The sequence below is a fragment of the Nothobranchius furzeri genome, chromosome 19 (genome assembly GCF_043380555.1).
Source record: "Nothobranchius furzeri strain GRZ-AD chromosome 19, NfurGRZ-RIMD1, whole genome shotgun sequence".
Taxonomy (NCBI): domain Eukaryota; kingdom Metazoa; phylum Chordata; class Actinopteri; order Cyprinodontiformes; family Nothobranchiidae; genus Nothobranchius; species Nothobranchius furzeri.
Genome location: NC_091759.1, coordinates 1577944 through 1594760, shown reverse-complemented (window position 1 = coordinate 1594760; position 16817 = coordinate 1577944). Strand labels below are relative to the sequence as shown.

Genomic DNA, 16817 nt, shown 5'->3' with positions numbered 1-16817 from the left:
ATGAGGTGATCTATAGCTAGGGAGAATTCCAGCTAATTAAAGCAACTCATCGTGCACAGATGCTCCTTATTCCACAAGGCTGAAGCTAATTATTTTTTATATGAATGAACACAAGAGGCATTCTTTCATTCATAAGTTTACAGCTGGGAAGGAAGGATGTGGATCATGTGTGAGTAGTCTGGGTTGTGACTCACCGAGGCGAGTTACTCAGACCCTTACAGCAACAGGCAGCGTAGCTCTGACCCTATTTGTTCCAATGAGAAGACAAGAAAACAACAATTAAATCATAAAATGACAAATTTATAATGAAACAGAAGTGTGTGACTGTCTTTAAAAGCATCTGTAAGTGAACAAGCAGCTGATTCTTTTGTCAGTTTGCGTCCATCCTACATGGAGCTTTTTAATCGACTCTTGTAGAAATAATGTCCCAGGATGGATATGTTTTCAAAAAAAATCCTCAGAAAGTTCTGTAACATTTTACAATAAGGGTGCTTTTATTAATGTTACTTAGTGCATTATTAAGCATTAATAAACAAAGATTTCCTTTAACATTATTGTTAACGATAAGTGTCCTTAAAGTTAGGACAAAGGGGTGTCTGCCTAGTACTGCATTAAGGTTAAGCAGTTGTTATTACTTTATTCAATAGTTTATTAATGCTTAATAATGCACTAAGTAATGATTGATAAAGGGACCCTTATTGTAAGGTGTTACTGAAAGTTTTTATTAACTGTGGGTTATGAAACGTTTATTTATTTATTTGCTGTTCAAGCAAGCTACATTTTGAAAAACCATGATCCAAAGGTCTAATCTTTTTGCGTAGGCCCCACCCCTTAGCCATGCACCTAGAATTCAGGAGAGTGCCGAAAGCAAGGCAAACTGTCAAAAAGCTATAAATACATAACATTATCTTACCTTTTAACCCTAATGTTGGCATCTTTTCTACCATAATTGCTAATTTGACGCTCCTTCATTACAGCCAGGCTCCAGGCTTTCTCACAGACTTCACCAAATCCAGTGCCAGCCAGGAGATCCAGACTCCGCCCCCATTGAAGGTTTGAGAGAGTGTTACGTCGATATGTGTTCCCCCTCGAGATCTGTTTCTTTTGCACCCATCTACTCGAAAAAAATGTGTGTCCTATGCTACATATAAAACTTTCAAAAATGTAAATTATGCAAAACATACATTTTTGGTGACAGGGTGGTTATGTTTAGGGCAAGAGTTGGGGTGATGGTTATTTATTTTTAGTGGGTTGTTTCCACTCGCAGCCGAGTGCAAAAGAAAAAGATCTCGAGGGGGGAACACATATCGACATAACACCGGCATGGCACGTTTATAAGACACACATCTGTGGTAATATTACACAGATTTGCCGGCACGGTGTGTCTTGTAAAAAGACTAGCCCAGCTCTGGCTTTACTTCCTGTTCTGCTGCTCCAAGCCAAGAACCTGCGATTCGTGCAAATGTGCAGGGGGGTGGGACCACAGACATGGATACATTGATGCCCCATTGTGTGTTGCAGGGAGTAACAACATCACCGCCATATTGGGTGGGTTCTTCACTCTCCAAACCCAACTGGAGGGTGGGCAACTACGCCCGTTTTTGTGCAGCCTACGGCTGCAACAACTGGGGCACTGGGGTTACTATTGACTTTTCTATCCTACCTGTTGAGATTTAATATTTTATTTTATGAGTTTTATATTTTAACTATCATGCCATACCAAACGTGTTATTTTGTGAAAAAGCATATTAAAATGTTTTTAGTTTGGTAGGCACCTTCCTCGGTAGAAATAAATGAACTGGGGGCAATTGGGAACCCATCATAGATGGCGACCCGCTGCTACGCCAGGTCTAATAGGCAGCACCAGTCCTCGGGATGTCTACCTGTATGATGTCTGTGGGTGGGACAGAGGGCAGCTTGATGGATAGCTCAAGATTCCATGGACGTAATTTTTTTTGGGGGGGGGGGGGGGGGGGAGAGGACATGTCCCCCCCACTTTTTCCAAAGTCAAGTTTTGACCCCTGCACTTTTTACCATCCAAAAACAATATTACGCTATATTAAATTGACACTGGTTGAGCTCTAGGACCAAGCAGAAAACAACAATTTGTGTTGAAGCCTGTTTACCATTAGAACATACTGTAAAGATACCCCCTACCCCCACCCCCCGTGTCCCCCCACTTCTAAAGTGAAAATTACGTCCATGCAAGATTCAATCATTAAGAACAAGATATTCACAATGATTGGATGAGGATTTTCCAGGATTGCATGTTTTAGATTTGATTTAATGTATTTGTTGTTTTTACAAAACATTTAATTTCCTGGTTGCCATCAGTATGTGACGAGCATTTCAAGAAATGTCAGAAAATGCTCCAGATAAACACCTCATACCCATCTTTAAGATGACCAGTGCAGCTAATCAACTTTAGCTAACACTATAAATAGCTCAGCCAACGCAACAGATACGGAGACCAAATCAAGTGTCCTGAAAGATCTTGACACATATGCAGTATATATCTTTCTGATACTTTTAAATGTTATAAATGTGCGTAAAATTTTGAGGTAAACCTGATTCCATCGGTTTTTTTTAGCTAGATGACAGGTTGGATTAATCGTGTCACACAAACCGGCAGAGCTCATTTATTCCTTTTTAAATGTCAGACTATTACCAGCAACACATCCTCCTGGAATGTGGTCCAAGTCAGATGTCGATTTGACTTTTTATGCATTTCCTTCTCACATCCTGACGACCCCAAAAGGCTGCATGCTAACCGTTCACTACCGTTTACAGATTCCTTCAATAATTAATGTAGATGTGCAAAGATAGAAAGCTGGCATCATGAGGGGGATGCAGTCCCACTTGAAGGAAAATATTGAACCATTATGAGAAGTAAAACAACATATTTTGATTTAAACAAGCTGAATAAAAAAACAAAGAAATAGACTTAAAATGCTTCTATTGAGTCAGATTTAAAGGCTGTAGACAGACATACAACAAAGTAAAATTTATTAAGATGTTATAATACATTATTGGAGCATACATTCTTTTAGCATATAAATCTTGCCGTCAGGCTCCAATACAATTATCTGTACTTACACTTTGTGCAGCAACTTGAGGAGCTGGCAGAGGTTCACATTTTTCATGACCTAACATCAAAACACGCTCAGCTAAATGAAAGGTTGCAGTTTAACAGGGCAAATTAATTACAGTGTGCACAAAAAAAGGTGTCACGGCCTCCTTTTGATTCCGAGCTCGTTTTAACGTTAATGAGGTCACGTTTGTCACCACCCTAATTGCACCCCTCCGCAGTCAGATCCAGGCTTTGAGGAGGATACTGGTTAATACTCGCAACAAGGCAGTGAGCCTGGGTTGGTATAGACCCGCGACGGCCCTCAAGTCATCACACCACGTTTAGATTTAGCCCCGTATCAAAACACAAGTACACACACACACACACGTAGCACTGGACTGGGAGACGGCATTCAGAGTAAGGTACATTAAATCATCTGTTGCATCCATGTGCTGAGCTGGTTCTGCAGGATTCTCGGGTCCAGTTTGGCCGTTTATGCCTCCACCCCCTCCAGCTCAGGGGGCAAAGGGGATTTGGGATGCTTGCTCTCGAAGTGCTGCTTGAACGTTTTGGGATCGGGCATCTGGGACTGTTGGGGAAAACACAAAACTATTACACATCACGATTTCTGAGTCAAACCGCTTACCTCCTCAGAGACGCTGGACTCACTTTGCACACAGCGCAGGTGAACACTAGCGCCGCCTTGGCTGCAGTCTTCTGATCGTGACCTTTGCCCTTCTTCATCTCAGCCTGCTTCTTGGCGTTTTTCTGCTGCGACTGAATCTTCTGGTGTCCGCGGGCCATGCTGGGAAATCACAGAGGAGTGGGTTAAGCCTTGTTTATACTTCTCCGTCTACGTTGGTACGAAGACGCGCAACGCCATTATCCGTCACCTCAAGGGCTCTTCAACAGGCTCGCAAGTATGGACCGAGTAGAGCCCACTTTTCTAGCTAGGTGGGCTACATACCAAAGATTTTGGAAATCAAAATGTATATCCAATACCAACGTCATGTTGATATATTAGGTGTTCCAAATGAATCAAAAGGTGTGTGTAGGTTGCCGATGTTCATGGTCCTTTAAGATGCTACAAACTGGACGGGGTGGAATCACATGACTCCACCCTATTGGTCTGTAACAAGAAGGGAAAGACAGTGAGAAAAATGGAGGATGATTCAGATGTTGAAGCAGTGGATAGCGGCTGGCAGAAGACGGCAACAACGACCAAATCCAAAATGTTGCCAAACGATTGTTGAAAGATTTTTGTGGGAACAGGCTTCCCGTCAACCAGATCTGCCACCACCACCGCTCGCTCTCACTGCTACTGCATGGGTAGTTATCGTCCATTTATCGTTATCGAAGTGTTCAGCCAATCTATCTTGTAGGCGTTGTTTGGTTCTGCCAACATAAAATACTTTGCAAACAGGACACACTAGCCTATAAATAACAAAAGTAGTTTTACAATTAATGAAATGATTATTCGAAAAATGTTTTTGGGAGACAACATCTGTAAACGTTTTAGTTTGAACTTGAGTAGGGCGATTTGTATAAGTTTTCCCACCGCCAATCGTCAGTCCAAAAACAAAAGACGATGAATGATTTATTCGTGCATGTGACGTCATGACGCACTGACTGATTTGCAAATGCAGAAGAAGCCCAAAACAGATTTTTTTTTAGACATATGTTTGCTGGAAGAGAAATTTATATTTTTCTTTGTTTAATTTTGTATTTGTAGTTTGGTAGAGTGACGTATAAACGGCCCGTAAAAAACACGGTTAAAATGTTCAAAAGAAGCCTCGCCTTTGTTTTCCTGTGGTGCCCACTGTTGTGGTTTTTATTTAAAGGGACTTTACGGACTTTTGAATTTTTATGCTCGCGACTGCCCCCTCAGGCCAAAAGCGTAACGGCAGCTTCAATAGTAGGCTCGTGCACGAGGCGCGCATGCTGTACGTGCACACTCGTTAACGAAAATAACAGCTGAGACAGTCCTGTGTGTGAGTGTGTGTGTGTGTGTGTGTGTGTGTGTCCTGGAGGACAGAGGACAGGAGAACACGCAGCTAATTAATTAAATAATTTGGTTCTGTACTTTTCTCTTCAGCACAGCCGACAAAGGTTTATGATGGGTCAGTCCTCCTGCATGCTCAGATCATTCCCTTCCCTTGCTTGAAAAATTGTTCCAAAATGAAAGTTGAACCCACATCTTTTTATCTGTGAATTCAATGCCGTTCGGTGAGTCTCAAATAAAAATTTGGGCATCTTACTGTAAAAAAATATACCATTAATGTAAAAAATGAATCTCTAAATGAACTATGTTCACATCCAGAATCGAACCCAGGACTTCTGCATGAGAGTCAGACATCTTACAAGGTGAGCTACACTCTAGTAACATTTACAGTATCTGTAACATTTGTATCCTTGATGACAGCTGAAACAACGTCCAACCAAAGAACGGTTTGAAGCGAAAATGGCTATTTTGTTGCTAATTTGCAGGAAATATCTAGAAGAAAGTAGCTAAGGGTCCTCAGAAATGTAGCTAGGTTCATCACTAGGCGTTAGGAACAGCGACAAAGTGGCACTGCCTCTCTCTCTGCTGCTAAAGCTATGGATAGCAAATGCTACGGGCGATGCCTGAGCGTGAACGCGCATGAAGCAGCCTGCTCGACCCGAGCATCTCTCTTTTTCTGTGATTTTACAGAAAAACAGGCAATCACAGTAAAAATGCCAGGGCTCATTCTACAGGACCAGGGCATTGCAGGAGAATGTATGAAGAAGACATTTATTATTTCTATACATGTTTTGGCTGTCAAACTTCCATAACGTCGCTTTAAGCAAAATGTTTCTTTCTGAACAAAAACTTCTGAGGCAGTTTCTTTTATAAGTGGGGGATGGAATGAATCGTTGCTGCGTTTGGACGCACTCTGAGGAGGCAGCTCGCTGCCAGAGGTCACATGATCCATTTATCCCCGTCACTTTTTAAAATAATAAATAATCATTAAATTTCCATTCATTTTAATTAATATTTAGTCCAACCAAGCTGATCAGAACGTCCCAGTAACATGAACAATGCAATTAATCAATTTCACCTAACTTAGGAACATTTTACCTGCTGCGGCTCGAACGCACATTCCACCTGCGCCGCGTAAACCTGAACTGGTCAGCTGCAGCTTGTGTGTAATCAGATGTCTCTAGGGAGCTTTCTGAAGAGGTTATGAGCTTTTAGACGTTTGCCTCAGACAGACTCATGGCTGTTTAAATAATGTTCTGGATGGATCCGTGCTCTGCTGACACACTCGAGGCAGGTGCTGAATAACGACGAGCGCTACTTCAGCCAAAGTGTTAAATCAGGAAACATTTCTCCAAATGAAATAACCAGAAGTCTTCCAAACTCTGAAAGAGAGAAGGATTTCCACTTTCCACTCAACGCCGCGCTGTAGTGCACGATGTTGAGTGCGTCAGACGCTCTCCGAGCCTCTCCTCAGCGTGCCGCTTACCCCTTCTTTCCACCGGAGCCGTCAGCAGCACGTTACTGCAGCAGCACGTCTTGCTCGCGTAAGCTGCTGCTCGGCCCTTCCCACGAGACGCGGAGCAGCATGGAGCAGCTGTCACCGACAGAGCACGAAGTCACACGAGTGACTTCGTCAGTAAACACAACAACAAGCAGGAGAAAACTACAACATGGTTTGTGTTTTATGTTCTGTCCGTTTTATAATCGCCAATACGAACCTGAAAAACAGAGGAGACCGCTAGCTAGGTGATAACTTCTCACGGGGCCGCACAGTTAGTAACTTTTTTTTAAAGTAAAGCAACCGGAAGGCAGTACGTTTCTTTATTCTGAAAATCTCGGGAGCTTCGCTCCGTTTCCGCGTCCGATTTCCTGTCTTTCCTTCCCCAAAAATGTCGAACTTGACCCGTTTCAGAGGCGTCGCGTGTAGAAAATAGAACCGGCGCATAAAGGCCGCGACATGCTGCTCCTGAGACGCGGCCGACTCGCGCTGCTGACGGCTCCGGTGGAAAAGGTTCTGTTGACCACAGCGGTTCCTATCAGCAGCTATGACGTGCTGCTGCAGTAACGTGCTGCTGACTGCTCCGGTGGAAAGAAGGGGTCACGCGTGCACCGTCAGCAGCCAGAGGCAGAGTAGGTGAGAAAAGGCTCAGATGCGCTGATGGAGATCTTTTCTTGACTGTTACCTCCGCGATGTTCTCTGTGCATAGCGTGTAAAATATTCGTCAATAACAAACAAATAAACAAACAAATCACCTCCTGTAAAAACAACAGTAACGGCTCAGCCCATCGCTGATGGTCGATTCATTCGTCCCACCGCCCAACCTTAGTTTGAACAACATTAGTACAATGGTTGCAGCGGTGACGTTTATAACAACCCCTAGATACAACAAGTATGTTATGTTGGCAGAACAAAACGACATCTACAAGATAGATTGGCTGAACACAAATATGCTATTCGTACAGGTAACACTAACTACCCAATGGCAAGACACTTGATGGAACATCACAACAGTGACACGTCCACTTTCCAGGCTTGTGGGGCTGACCATGAGACATGGGGACAGGCAGAGAGCGAAATCAGAAGGAGATTTTTGGATATTTAAACTGTAGGCCACTAAACATCCAGGCATTAATGATGAGCTAGACTTTAGAGTTTTTCTTTGATCGGTTTAGTCTGTTTGAAGTTTTGGCATTATTCTTATCCCTTTTGCTCAATATTATTATTTTACTTCTATTGGGTGTTTTTTAACCATATGTATATAATATATGATATTTGGTGTATTTCATTTACTATGCCTGTTTCTTTCAATTTAGTAAGGATGACACCTGCTGGTGATTATAGACACTTGTCACCTGTCTAACACGTCTGCTATTGGAGCTTTCTGATTGGTGATCGTAGTGGTTAAGAACCTCTCCTTACTGCTGAGAACTGTTTGACTCCCTGACGAAGGCTACATTGCTGAAACGCGTTGGAGTTTTTAAAACAAGGCCACATGTGACCTTGCCAGTACAATAAAGGCTTTTAAACTTTTTCTATTTGAGAGTGCCTTGTAGTTTTTCTTGTTTTTTTTTTGTTTTGACTGAATCTTCTCATCCAAAGAGCAGAAGAAATAACAGTTCATCACCTCCTCACCTTCCTTCACAAGACCTGGTGGTGTTGAAAAGCTTTTTGAAACAAAGCTTCTGCCAGGGTGTTGCCAGAGTTAATACAGATTTTTGTGAATGGGCGATGCCAGTCAAACAAGTTAAATCCCGTCTTTCCCATGCAGGAATGTACAGAGAAATCTGATACGCTTGTTTTCTGGGAGGGCTACCATCACTAAGATCCTCACTTGATAGTTTTCACACTGACCTGACTAAGTTGGACAAACGTCTTACTGGTGGGTTTACATTACCCCGGAAAACCAGTAAGTTGCCACAACAAACAGATGTAAGCAACAAGTAAAGATGGGGGTAGAACAGTTTCAACTGTATTTACTTAGAGAGGATTTCTATTTGATCATTTTAGGCTTTTCCAAATGGTTTGGGGGCCATTTTACATCTATAATTAAAAATATCGTCTATAATTTTACAGATAAATATATTTAAAATGTTTTATTTCCTGTTTTCTTCAAATGAAGTTAGAAAAACATCTTTAAACTATTTTACTAAGATGTCTATGATCCGTAAAAGCTTAACTCTATTAGAAATTATGGTATTAATGAAATAACATAAGTTAGAAGTTCAAATCTTTTCCCAACATATTTCTATACTTCTCTAGACCACTAAAATACTAGAAAAAGGTACATTTCCTGCCTTAAGAGGAAATAATTTAAGTTATTGATTTTTTTTCATTTGAAATATTTTTTTTAATTTCTCTACCACTTTAAAAGTTAAACGTTTCCACTCCATACAACACATTTAACAACAATAATTACTTATCAGTTTGAATATTAATGGGGTTTCCCCTGCAAATTTGATATTTTGGAAAGCATGCAAATCAAAATATCGGCCATTAAGATTGTAAAACTGCAAAAAACTGAATATTCTGCTGATCAAACTGCTGAATTAAGCTAAAAAATACATGCAGTGTGATGTGTAATATATCAGTAAACGGTGCAAAAGCAACAATGCAGAAAATCATAAGAAATATGGATTATTTAAGCTGTAAGTGTTCTGTAAGGGAGTTTTCCATGCCATTTTGGATTTTTACTTAAAGTAAAGAATGATGACAGTTTAAAATGCATTAATATACTGGATCCTGCATGTTTTTGGTGGTGTAATATCCAGTAAACCACAACCAGCCTGACAGCATGTAAATGCTGGAGGTTCCCTGCAGGTTTTAAAACAAATAAACAAGTGAAGAGTTTAGGAAAACGCCTTAAATAATCAAAATCTGTACCTGAATAATGCCATATGTTTACTGGGTAGTTAAATATTTAATTTCACAGATTTAAAAGTACTTGTAAATACGTAATATGCAGAAGACATTAGCATTAGCTAACTATTGCTCGCTTGTTATCCGACTTTAACCGGTTTAAAGAACAAACAGCAATCGTTACCTTATTAACGTTGTCCACACAAAACCGTAGACTAATGAGCGGACTGATACATGAGGTTTGTGAATTATCTCTAGTTTTGTCTTCGCTAAATCGAGATAGCAACAGTTTGTTAGCTTAACGTGGTTAGCATGAGTGCCTGTTGTAAAGCAACAAAATGAAGGTTTTACTGGTTGCAAAGTCCGCCTTAGAAACGTGAATCATAGAGTTACGATATATTTCTATAATATTTATGAGTAAAGTGCCCTTACCTTTTAAATGTAAGGTTACGTGTCGTTTGTAAAGCGCACACAGAGAAATGTGACAGCTGCTGGTTTCTCACAGGCAAGTCAGCGGTGCGTTCATGGTCTCTTGTAAATGTAAGTAGCAAATCTGCCTATCGCAAATTTCAACACCTAAGACTCGATCAGATTAAGCCAACATTACTAAAAATTTTGAATAAATCGCAATAAATCGTTTTATGTGAAATATAACGAGGTAGGTGGTCGTTAAACAACTTTCCTAACACAAGTCCTTCTTTGGAGATTTGTTTTGTGCTATTTTTAAAAACGCACTTGAACGCATTTGAGCTTACATACGTTGACAATGTCTCCCCCGAGTGGTCATTGCTGCTTATTGTAGCTCTAAATAAAATCCTGAATTCCCTTTTAGGGTCTTCAAAAACAAACTGATTGTATCAATGTTCTGGAAAAATGAAACGTCATAGAAATGTACGTTTATAACTCATATTTCAGATTCAAATGAGTTTTATCTTGACTGTTTATCTGTAACCTGACCTGCTTAAGGGGTTGTTGTTTATTTTGTTTTTTCCAGCGGGTGTATTTTATATAAATGATAAAACCAGTTTACCTTGAGGGATGTTAAAGTCTCCCAGTAAAGCACAGGAAACACTTCAGATAAATCTGAAAGTCTAAACATGTCAGATGTTGGGCTGGGTTGTTTGTGGGTAGTTTTATTACCTGCTAGAGCTGCTCTCTGGAAGACTAGTCAGCAAATACACCCATCACTGAAGGAGTACAAAGATACGCAGCAAACTTTTTGTTTGAGTCAGAAAAATACCAGAAATGTGGGTTTGGAGGTGGTGACTGCATGAAGAGGTGGTGGACAAATTTGTCAGAGTTAAAAAGTCTCAGAAATACACAAATACAATATGAACACACTAGAGACGTGACTGCAATGATGGCAGGATGCGCAAGAAATGCGCCAAGAAATGCACCACACCCTCTGCTGTCCTGGTGGAGAATTGCTTCCCAACACACCAACTGAGAAGTATAAACTATCACTTTTACCGATTTCCATAATAATCATACATACATTACTGCTTTAATGAGGATGGGGCCAGTGGGGTGGCCATGGCCCCACCCTGGCCACCCCTTAGGGACACCACTGTTACCAAATCTGAAAAAACCAGGCCCTTTTTCCAGAAACCTGGAGCTGATTGCTGTTGTTGTGAATCATAGAACAACCCCCTGAAGGTGGAACCTAATTTGGTTCTCTGGTCTGCGTTACAGACGTTTATCTCTTCCATCTGCGTGACCTGCAGGTAGGAACACTGGAGCTGTTCACCACCTCTCTGCATTTGACTAAATTCAGCTAATATGTAAATAAACTATACAGTTTCAGTCATTACACGACTCAGACGGAGACAATCTGTCAGAATAAATATTAATATATCTGTATGGAAAAGCATGTTTTTATGGCTCTTCCTCCCAGTCCGGGGTCACGACTTCCTTGAGAGAAATCTTATCATTGTGAGAAAAGTCTCCAGCCAGCCGTTGTGTCCTCCCTCTCCTCCTCCTCCTCCTTTTTTTTTTTTTTGCCTTTTCATCCTAAGAAAGAGACAATCCTTTCAGCCTTTTGTGCAGGAGATGAATATCTCTCAGGAGAGAAGGATATGATTATGCTTTCACTAAAGAGCTCTAAGTTTTTTTTAATAAAAAAGTAAAAGAAGGGGTGTAAAAACGACAAAAGCCCCACGTTGCTCAGGTTCCCCCCCTCCACCCTGGAGGATGCTGTGCAGGGACTTGCTTCCTTACAGGTTTGGGGTGGGGTTGTCCAGCCTTAGGGCCTGTGTGAAAACAAATCTTCCAGGTGTCAGCTATTCACTCGTGTTATCTGACGCTTCTTTGTGGTTATGAATGAGAAAAAAAACTTCCTTTCAACAGAAAATCTTTCAGGTTTGCTGTAAACTGTCATTTTTGTTAATCATCTTTAGTGCGAAGAACGGTGACCTTCAGCCTGGTTGAATGTGACCTCCCGGTTTCACTGTTGAGGGAAGGGGAAGTCGGGTTTCATCTTCCTCATCGGCCATTTCCTCTTTCCTGCTTTCCCCTTTGTGTCCCAAACCGACAGGTTGCACCGTGGCTCCTCGCTGCTCCACAATAATGCCACCAGACCAGTCGGGCTGCACGACAGGATCAGATCCGCCTGCTTGCAGCTCCCAAACACCTGATCCCACCGCTATAAACAGCAGATATGCAGATGACCTCTGAGTGTTTTTGCTAATCTTCGTTTCGTTTGAATCCGCCCTCCAAGAAATCCCATCAAGCGGGTAAATTGCGCCTTCGGGGAGAGGAAAAAGTTAATTTCTTACCTTTACACACACACACACACACACACACACACACACACACACACACACACACACACACACACACACACACACACACACACACACACACACACACACACACACACACACACACACACACACACACACACACACACACACACACACACTCATAAAGCGAGTGCAGCAGGAGGGGTGAGGTCTTGGGTCAGCCAGACAGAGGCTGATTGTGGAGGTGGTGACAGCTCAGCTGCAGCCAGCTCAGATTTTTCTGTGACTCTTAGAGGATGTCAGAGAGTTTCTGACCTATCAGGAGCTTTCCGGTTGGTGACGATGAAACTGATTTCTTTTATTTAGAGCAAAGATTTAATCCCGTGCAACAAAACGTGACGTGAAACCATCAAATATATGGATTTTATGATCTCAGGCATGATGTAGATCGCCTTGCATGTTAAATAGAGTCCAAAACAGATCTGATAGACAAGAAAGCTTGTTGTCATCTCTCTCTCTCTCTCTCTCTCACACACACACACACACACACACACACACACACACACACACACACACACACACACACACACACACACACACACACACACACACACACACACACACACACACACACACACACACACACATACCGCACGTATGTCCCTCTCAGCTGTTAGTTCCTACACTCACACACTCAGACACTGAATCTGGGCCAAGTCCAGACAAGCTGCTACTGATGTGAAAAAAACTCCTGGTATGTGTGATACACCTTTTACCCCTTGCACACACGCACACACACACACACACACACACACACACACACACACACACACACACACACACACACACACACACACACACACACACACACACACACACACACTTGGCCCTGCTTGTGACAGCTTGTTCTGCAGGCCTTTCACTAGCTCGGCGCTCGTTTCGCCACATGGCCGACATTCCTGGTGATGTACGGAAAGCAGCAGATAAGAAAAAAAGCTTATTTGTTGTTTTGATTTAGTTCAGAAATGCTGCTTTTGCTCCGTCTGAGGACAACTAACAACTCATGGATGGATTGCGACACTACAGATTTGAGGACATGTGCTTTTATTGTGGAATAGTTACAAATTTCTAACTTAATTTTTCAAAATAAAAGCCTGTAACTGTAGGAGAAAGCTACACAATTATGAGAAGGAATCAGGAATTTAAATTATGATTGTTGCAAAGGGCACCCTCATAAAGGATTATAAAAAAATAATAATTTGGCTAATGATGTAATCTGACAAAGCAATAATCAGTAATATTTTTGCATTAAACAAAAAGGCACATTATGGAACTATATTGGCCAAAATGCAGATTTGATTCATATTTTTAGAAAGATTTCTTTGTCTTCTTGATGACTTTTGGTTTTAAACATTAAAAACTTGGAAAAAAAAATCTGCGCGAATGCAGAATTCATGATATTCCTGCAGCTGGTATTGCAGGAAAATTTGTTTATAGATTAATCTTCTTAATTGAAATGTTATCAGTCATAATAAATGCACTCTGTGCACATCTCACCATGACAATAAATGTGCTGTTTTCTAAAAGTATGGTTTATTTCATCTTTTTTTTAGCTTTGAAAAAAACTTTGATTTGATTTGGTCATTTAAACATGAAATATTCAACATTTTGCAATATAGAATAAAAATGTTGCTGTTCAAAACTTGCCTAAATGATGTTTTTTCAAAGTTTTCTTCATTTATTTGTTTGTTTGTTTGTTTACATGTTTTACTGTGTGTTTTGTTTCACAAATTGGGAAACAAAGATTTCATGTAATTCACAATATTTGCCATAAATATTAGAATAAAGTTTAAAAATGTCACACACAAAAAATCAAGGAAAAAAAGAGAATATTTTATTTCCGTCTATTTGTCTGTGTGTTTGAGCTGACTTTGTCTCTGTGCTGTTAGGAGAAAAGAACCCCACCTGTATTTATCTAGCACATACACACACACACACACACACACACACACACACACACACACACACACACACACACACACACACACACACACACACACACACACACACACACACACACACACACACACACACACACACGCACACAAAGTGGCTCAGTTGAGGCTCAGGCACTCTGTAAAACAAATTGGACAAGGGAGGATAGTTGTTACCCATCTGCAGCACACACACACACACACACACACACACACACACACACACACACACACACACACACACACACACACACACACTGATGACGGTTAAACTGAAACATAATTTTGTGTATTTCCATAAAGAAGAGCCTAAAGGCATTCATGGTCAACAAACCCACGTTTTGCCATGCAAACACTCCCAGGACTCATAAAGGGACATCCCTACATTTCTCAAAAAGGTGCATGAGATCATGTTCACATTGTGAAATTCATCTTCTTGACTTAAAATGTCAAGTAAATCTAATTAATTTGTGCTGTTTCCTAATTAGGTAGAACATAAATAAAAAGAAATGTCATATTTTATTTAATTTAGGTCCTTAGCTCCAACTTTTAAAGACTAAAAATCTTTTAGAATTCACAAATCCCACCTTTGCCTTGTCTAAGTCTCACACACACACACACACACACACACACACACACACACACACACACACACACACACACACACACACACACTGTTTGCTCAGTCGGGGTATTCCCAAACAGCGGGATCTCCTCACACAATGGTTTCATTAAATGGACAATGGCATTATGTCAGCTAATGACAGGGCTCCGCCTTGGCCTGGTTCTACTCTGAAATTACCTAAAAACACACACAGGAGAGCCACTATTGAAATCCGAGGGTGAAAAGGTTAAATCAGTGGATCTAAGAGAAAGAAAATCTGATATAGTGCATTCCATTTCATCATGTGACAGAGCCACCCCAAGGCATACGCTGATCAAGCAACTGCTTGGGGCCCCCCCATCAACAGGGGGCCCCCAAGAGCACCAAGGTGGTGCAAAGGAAAAGTTCTTTTTAATAACAATAAATACATTACCCTCCAAAAGATGTGATATGCAAATGACTCTCAGCCACCACCACAGAAAGCTTCATCTCATCTGTAAAACCGACTGAGTTACAGCCATTTTATATGTGTGCTAAAGTTGCTAGGCTGTAGTTGACAAGATTTCTACCAATAAGGAACACACACAGGCAAAAACATTATCATCCGTATATCAGAATTCTGTCTCTTCTTTAAAGCTGCTTTAGCGAATTTATAGAACAACTAGGTTTTGAACGCAAACGCGGTCTCTAAACACTCACCCTCGGGTGACTTCCCTAGCGGAACTGGAGACTCACAATGCCGGGGAAACCAGATAGTGCTAAACACGCTAGGTCCTAACGTCTTTTGTTGTCAGTAAAATGGTTGTTTTTTTGTTTTGTTTTGGTAGTTTGTCTTGTAGTTGAAGTGGCAGCAGCCAGCTGTTTCTCCTTCTGGTATTATTGAGCAGCAATGTTTGAAGTTGGAGAAAGAACGCCGGTACTGCCAGTGATGTGCGTGCGGTGCACCTCACGGTGGCGATCCACCTTTTGAGCAAAACGCGGCCCCTCGTGGAGCGCGTGTTCGTGGATTGGACATTGCGGGGGGACTTTGGATGGCTGGTGTTTGAGGGCGGACAGATATTTTACCAGAAGATTCTGACCATAAAAACTACCGGTATGCATTGTACCCTGGAAAAGTCCCAGTATGCTGACAGGTCAAAACTGCGTACCGTTGAGTACTAGCTTGCTTAAAGAACCATTGAGCGGAGAACGTATCGCACCAGTGGTGTTGCTAAGTACACTTTGGCACCTTTGAACCGCACTCTGCCCACGTCTGCATCGATGGGGTTAGGGTTAGGCTGCGTGGGAATTTTGAGAAGAAGGTGGAACAATGGCTCAATTTTATTTCTGAAAATATGCATTTTCAAATGTCGGAAGTTCACTTTAAGATAATTAATGAAGTTTATTAGTTCTCTGAAAGATTTAATGTAGACAACAATAAATGTAGATGTTGTCAAATGTTTGTTTGAAAGTTGTTAGGGTTAGGGTTAGACTAGCCTAGTTAGACAAAAGCAGACAGAATCACTTCATTAATTTTTGGGGGTATTTTTTTATTATCTCCACAATATATTTATAGCTATACGATAAAACATTAAGAGTCATGAGAGATGTTTTAGGCTCATTTGTTTTCCAAATTTTACATTGCTGCCTTTAAATTATTTTTAAACTTAATTAGCTTTTTCTAAAGATCCTGAATTGCCCTTTTTCCAGTGTACTTGCAGGTTACGCGGGCCCAAACTTCACCTCCCAGCCAATCAGAGTGCAGCTCTGCCATCAGCAGCCAATCAGCGCGCGTCTCACCCTCAATTCTCTGCTGTGAAAGAATTCCTTCAGAAAAAAACGAGAACAGGTTTGACCCGGTGCCATTAAAGCGATCCAAAAGCAAATAACACAGGGCATAGCAGCAGGATATTTGTTGATGTTTGTCCTGATCTGCGTGCAAACCGAGTCCGGGATAAGAGAAGCGATTGGCTGCAGGAGGGTGGGGGTGGCGGGGGTACAAAAGGTGTTTTACCTGCCAGGTGAAGGGAGGGGGCAGGGGGGGCAGGGAGGAGAAAACACGCGGGGCGA

The 16817-nt window shown here is 41.4% G+C and overlaps 1 protein-coding gene across 1 annotated transcript; it reads right to left on the bottom strand.

Moving 5' to 3' along the window:
- Positions 1 to 2989: 2989 nt before the first annotated feature.
- znf706 (zinc finger protein 706) lies at positions 2990 to 10011 on the bottom strand. Its single transcript, XM_070547430.1, has 3 exons — positions 9862 to 10011; positions 3740 to 3875; positions 2990 to 3659 (listed from the first exon to the last, which is right to left on the bottom strand). Exons 2-3 carry the CDS (start codon positions 3872 to 3874, stop codon positions 3564 to 3566), a joined length of 231 nt encoding a protein of 76 aa, XP_070403531.1. The 5' UTR covers position 3875; positions 9862 to 10011; the 3' UTR covers positions 2990 to 3563.
- Between the last annotated feature and the right edge of the window lie 6806 nt (positions 10012 to 16817).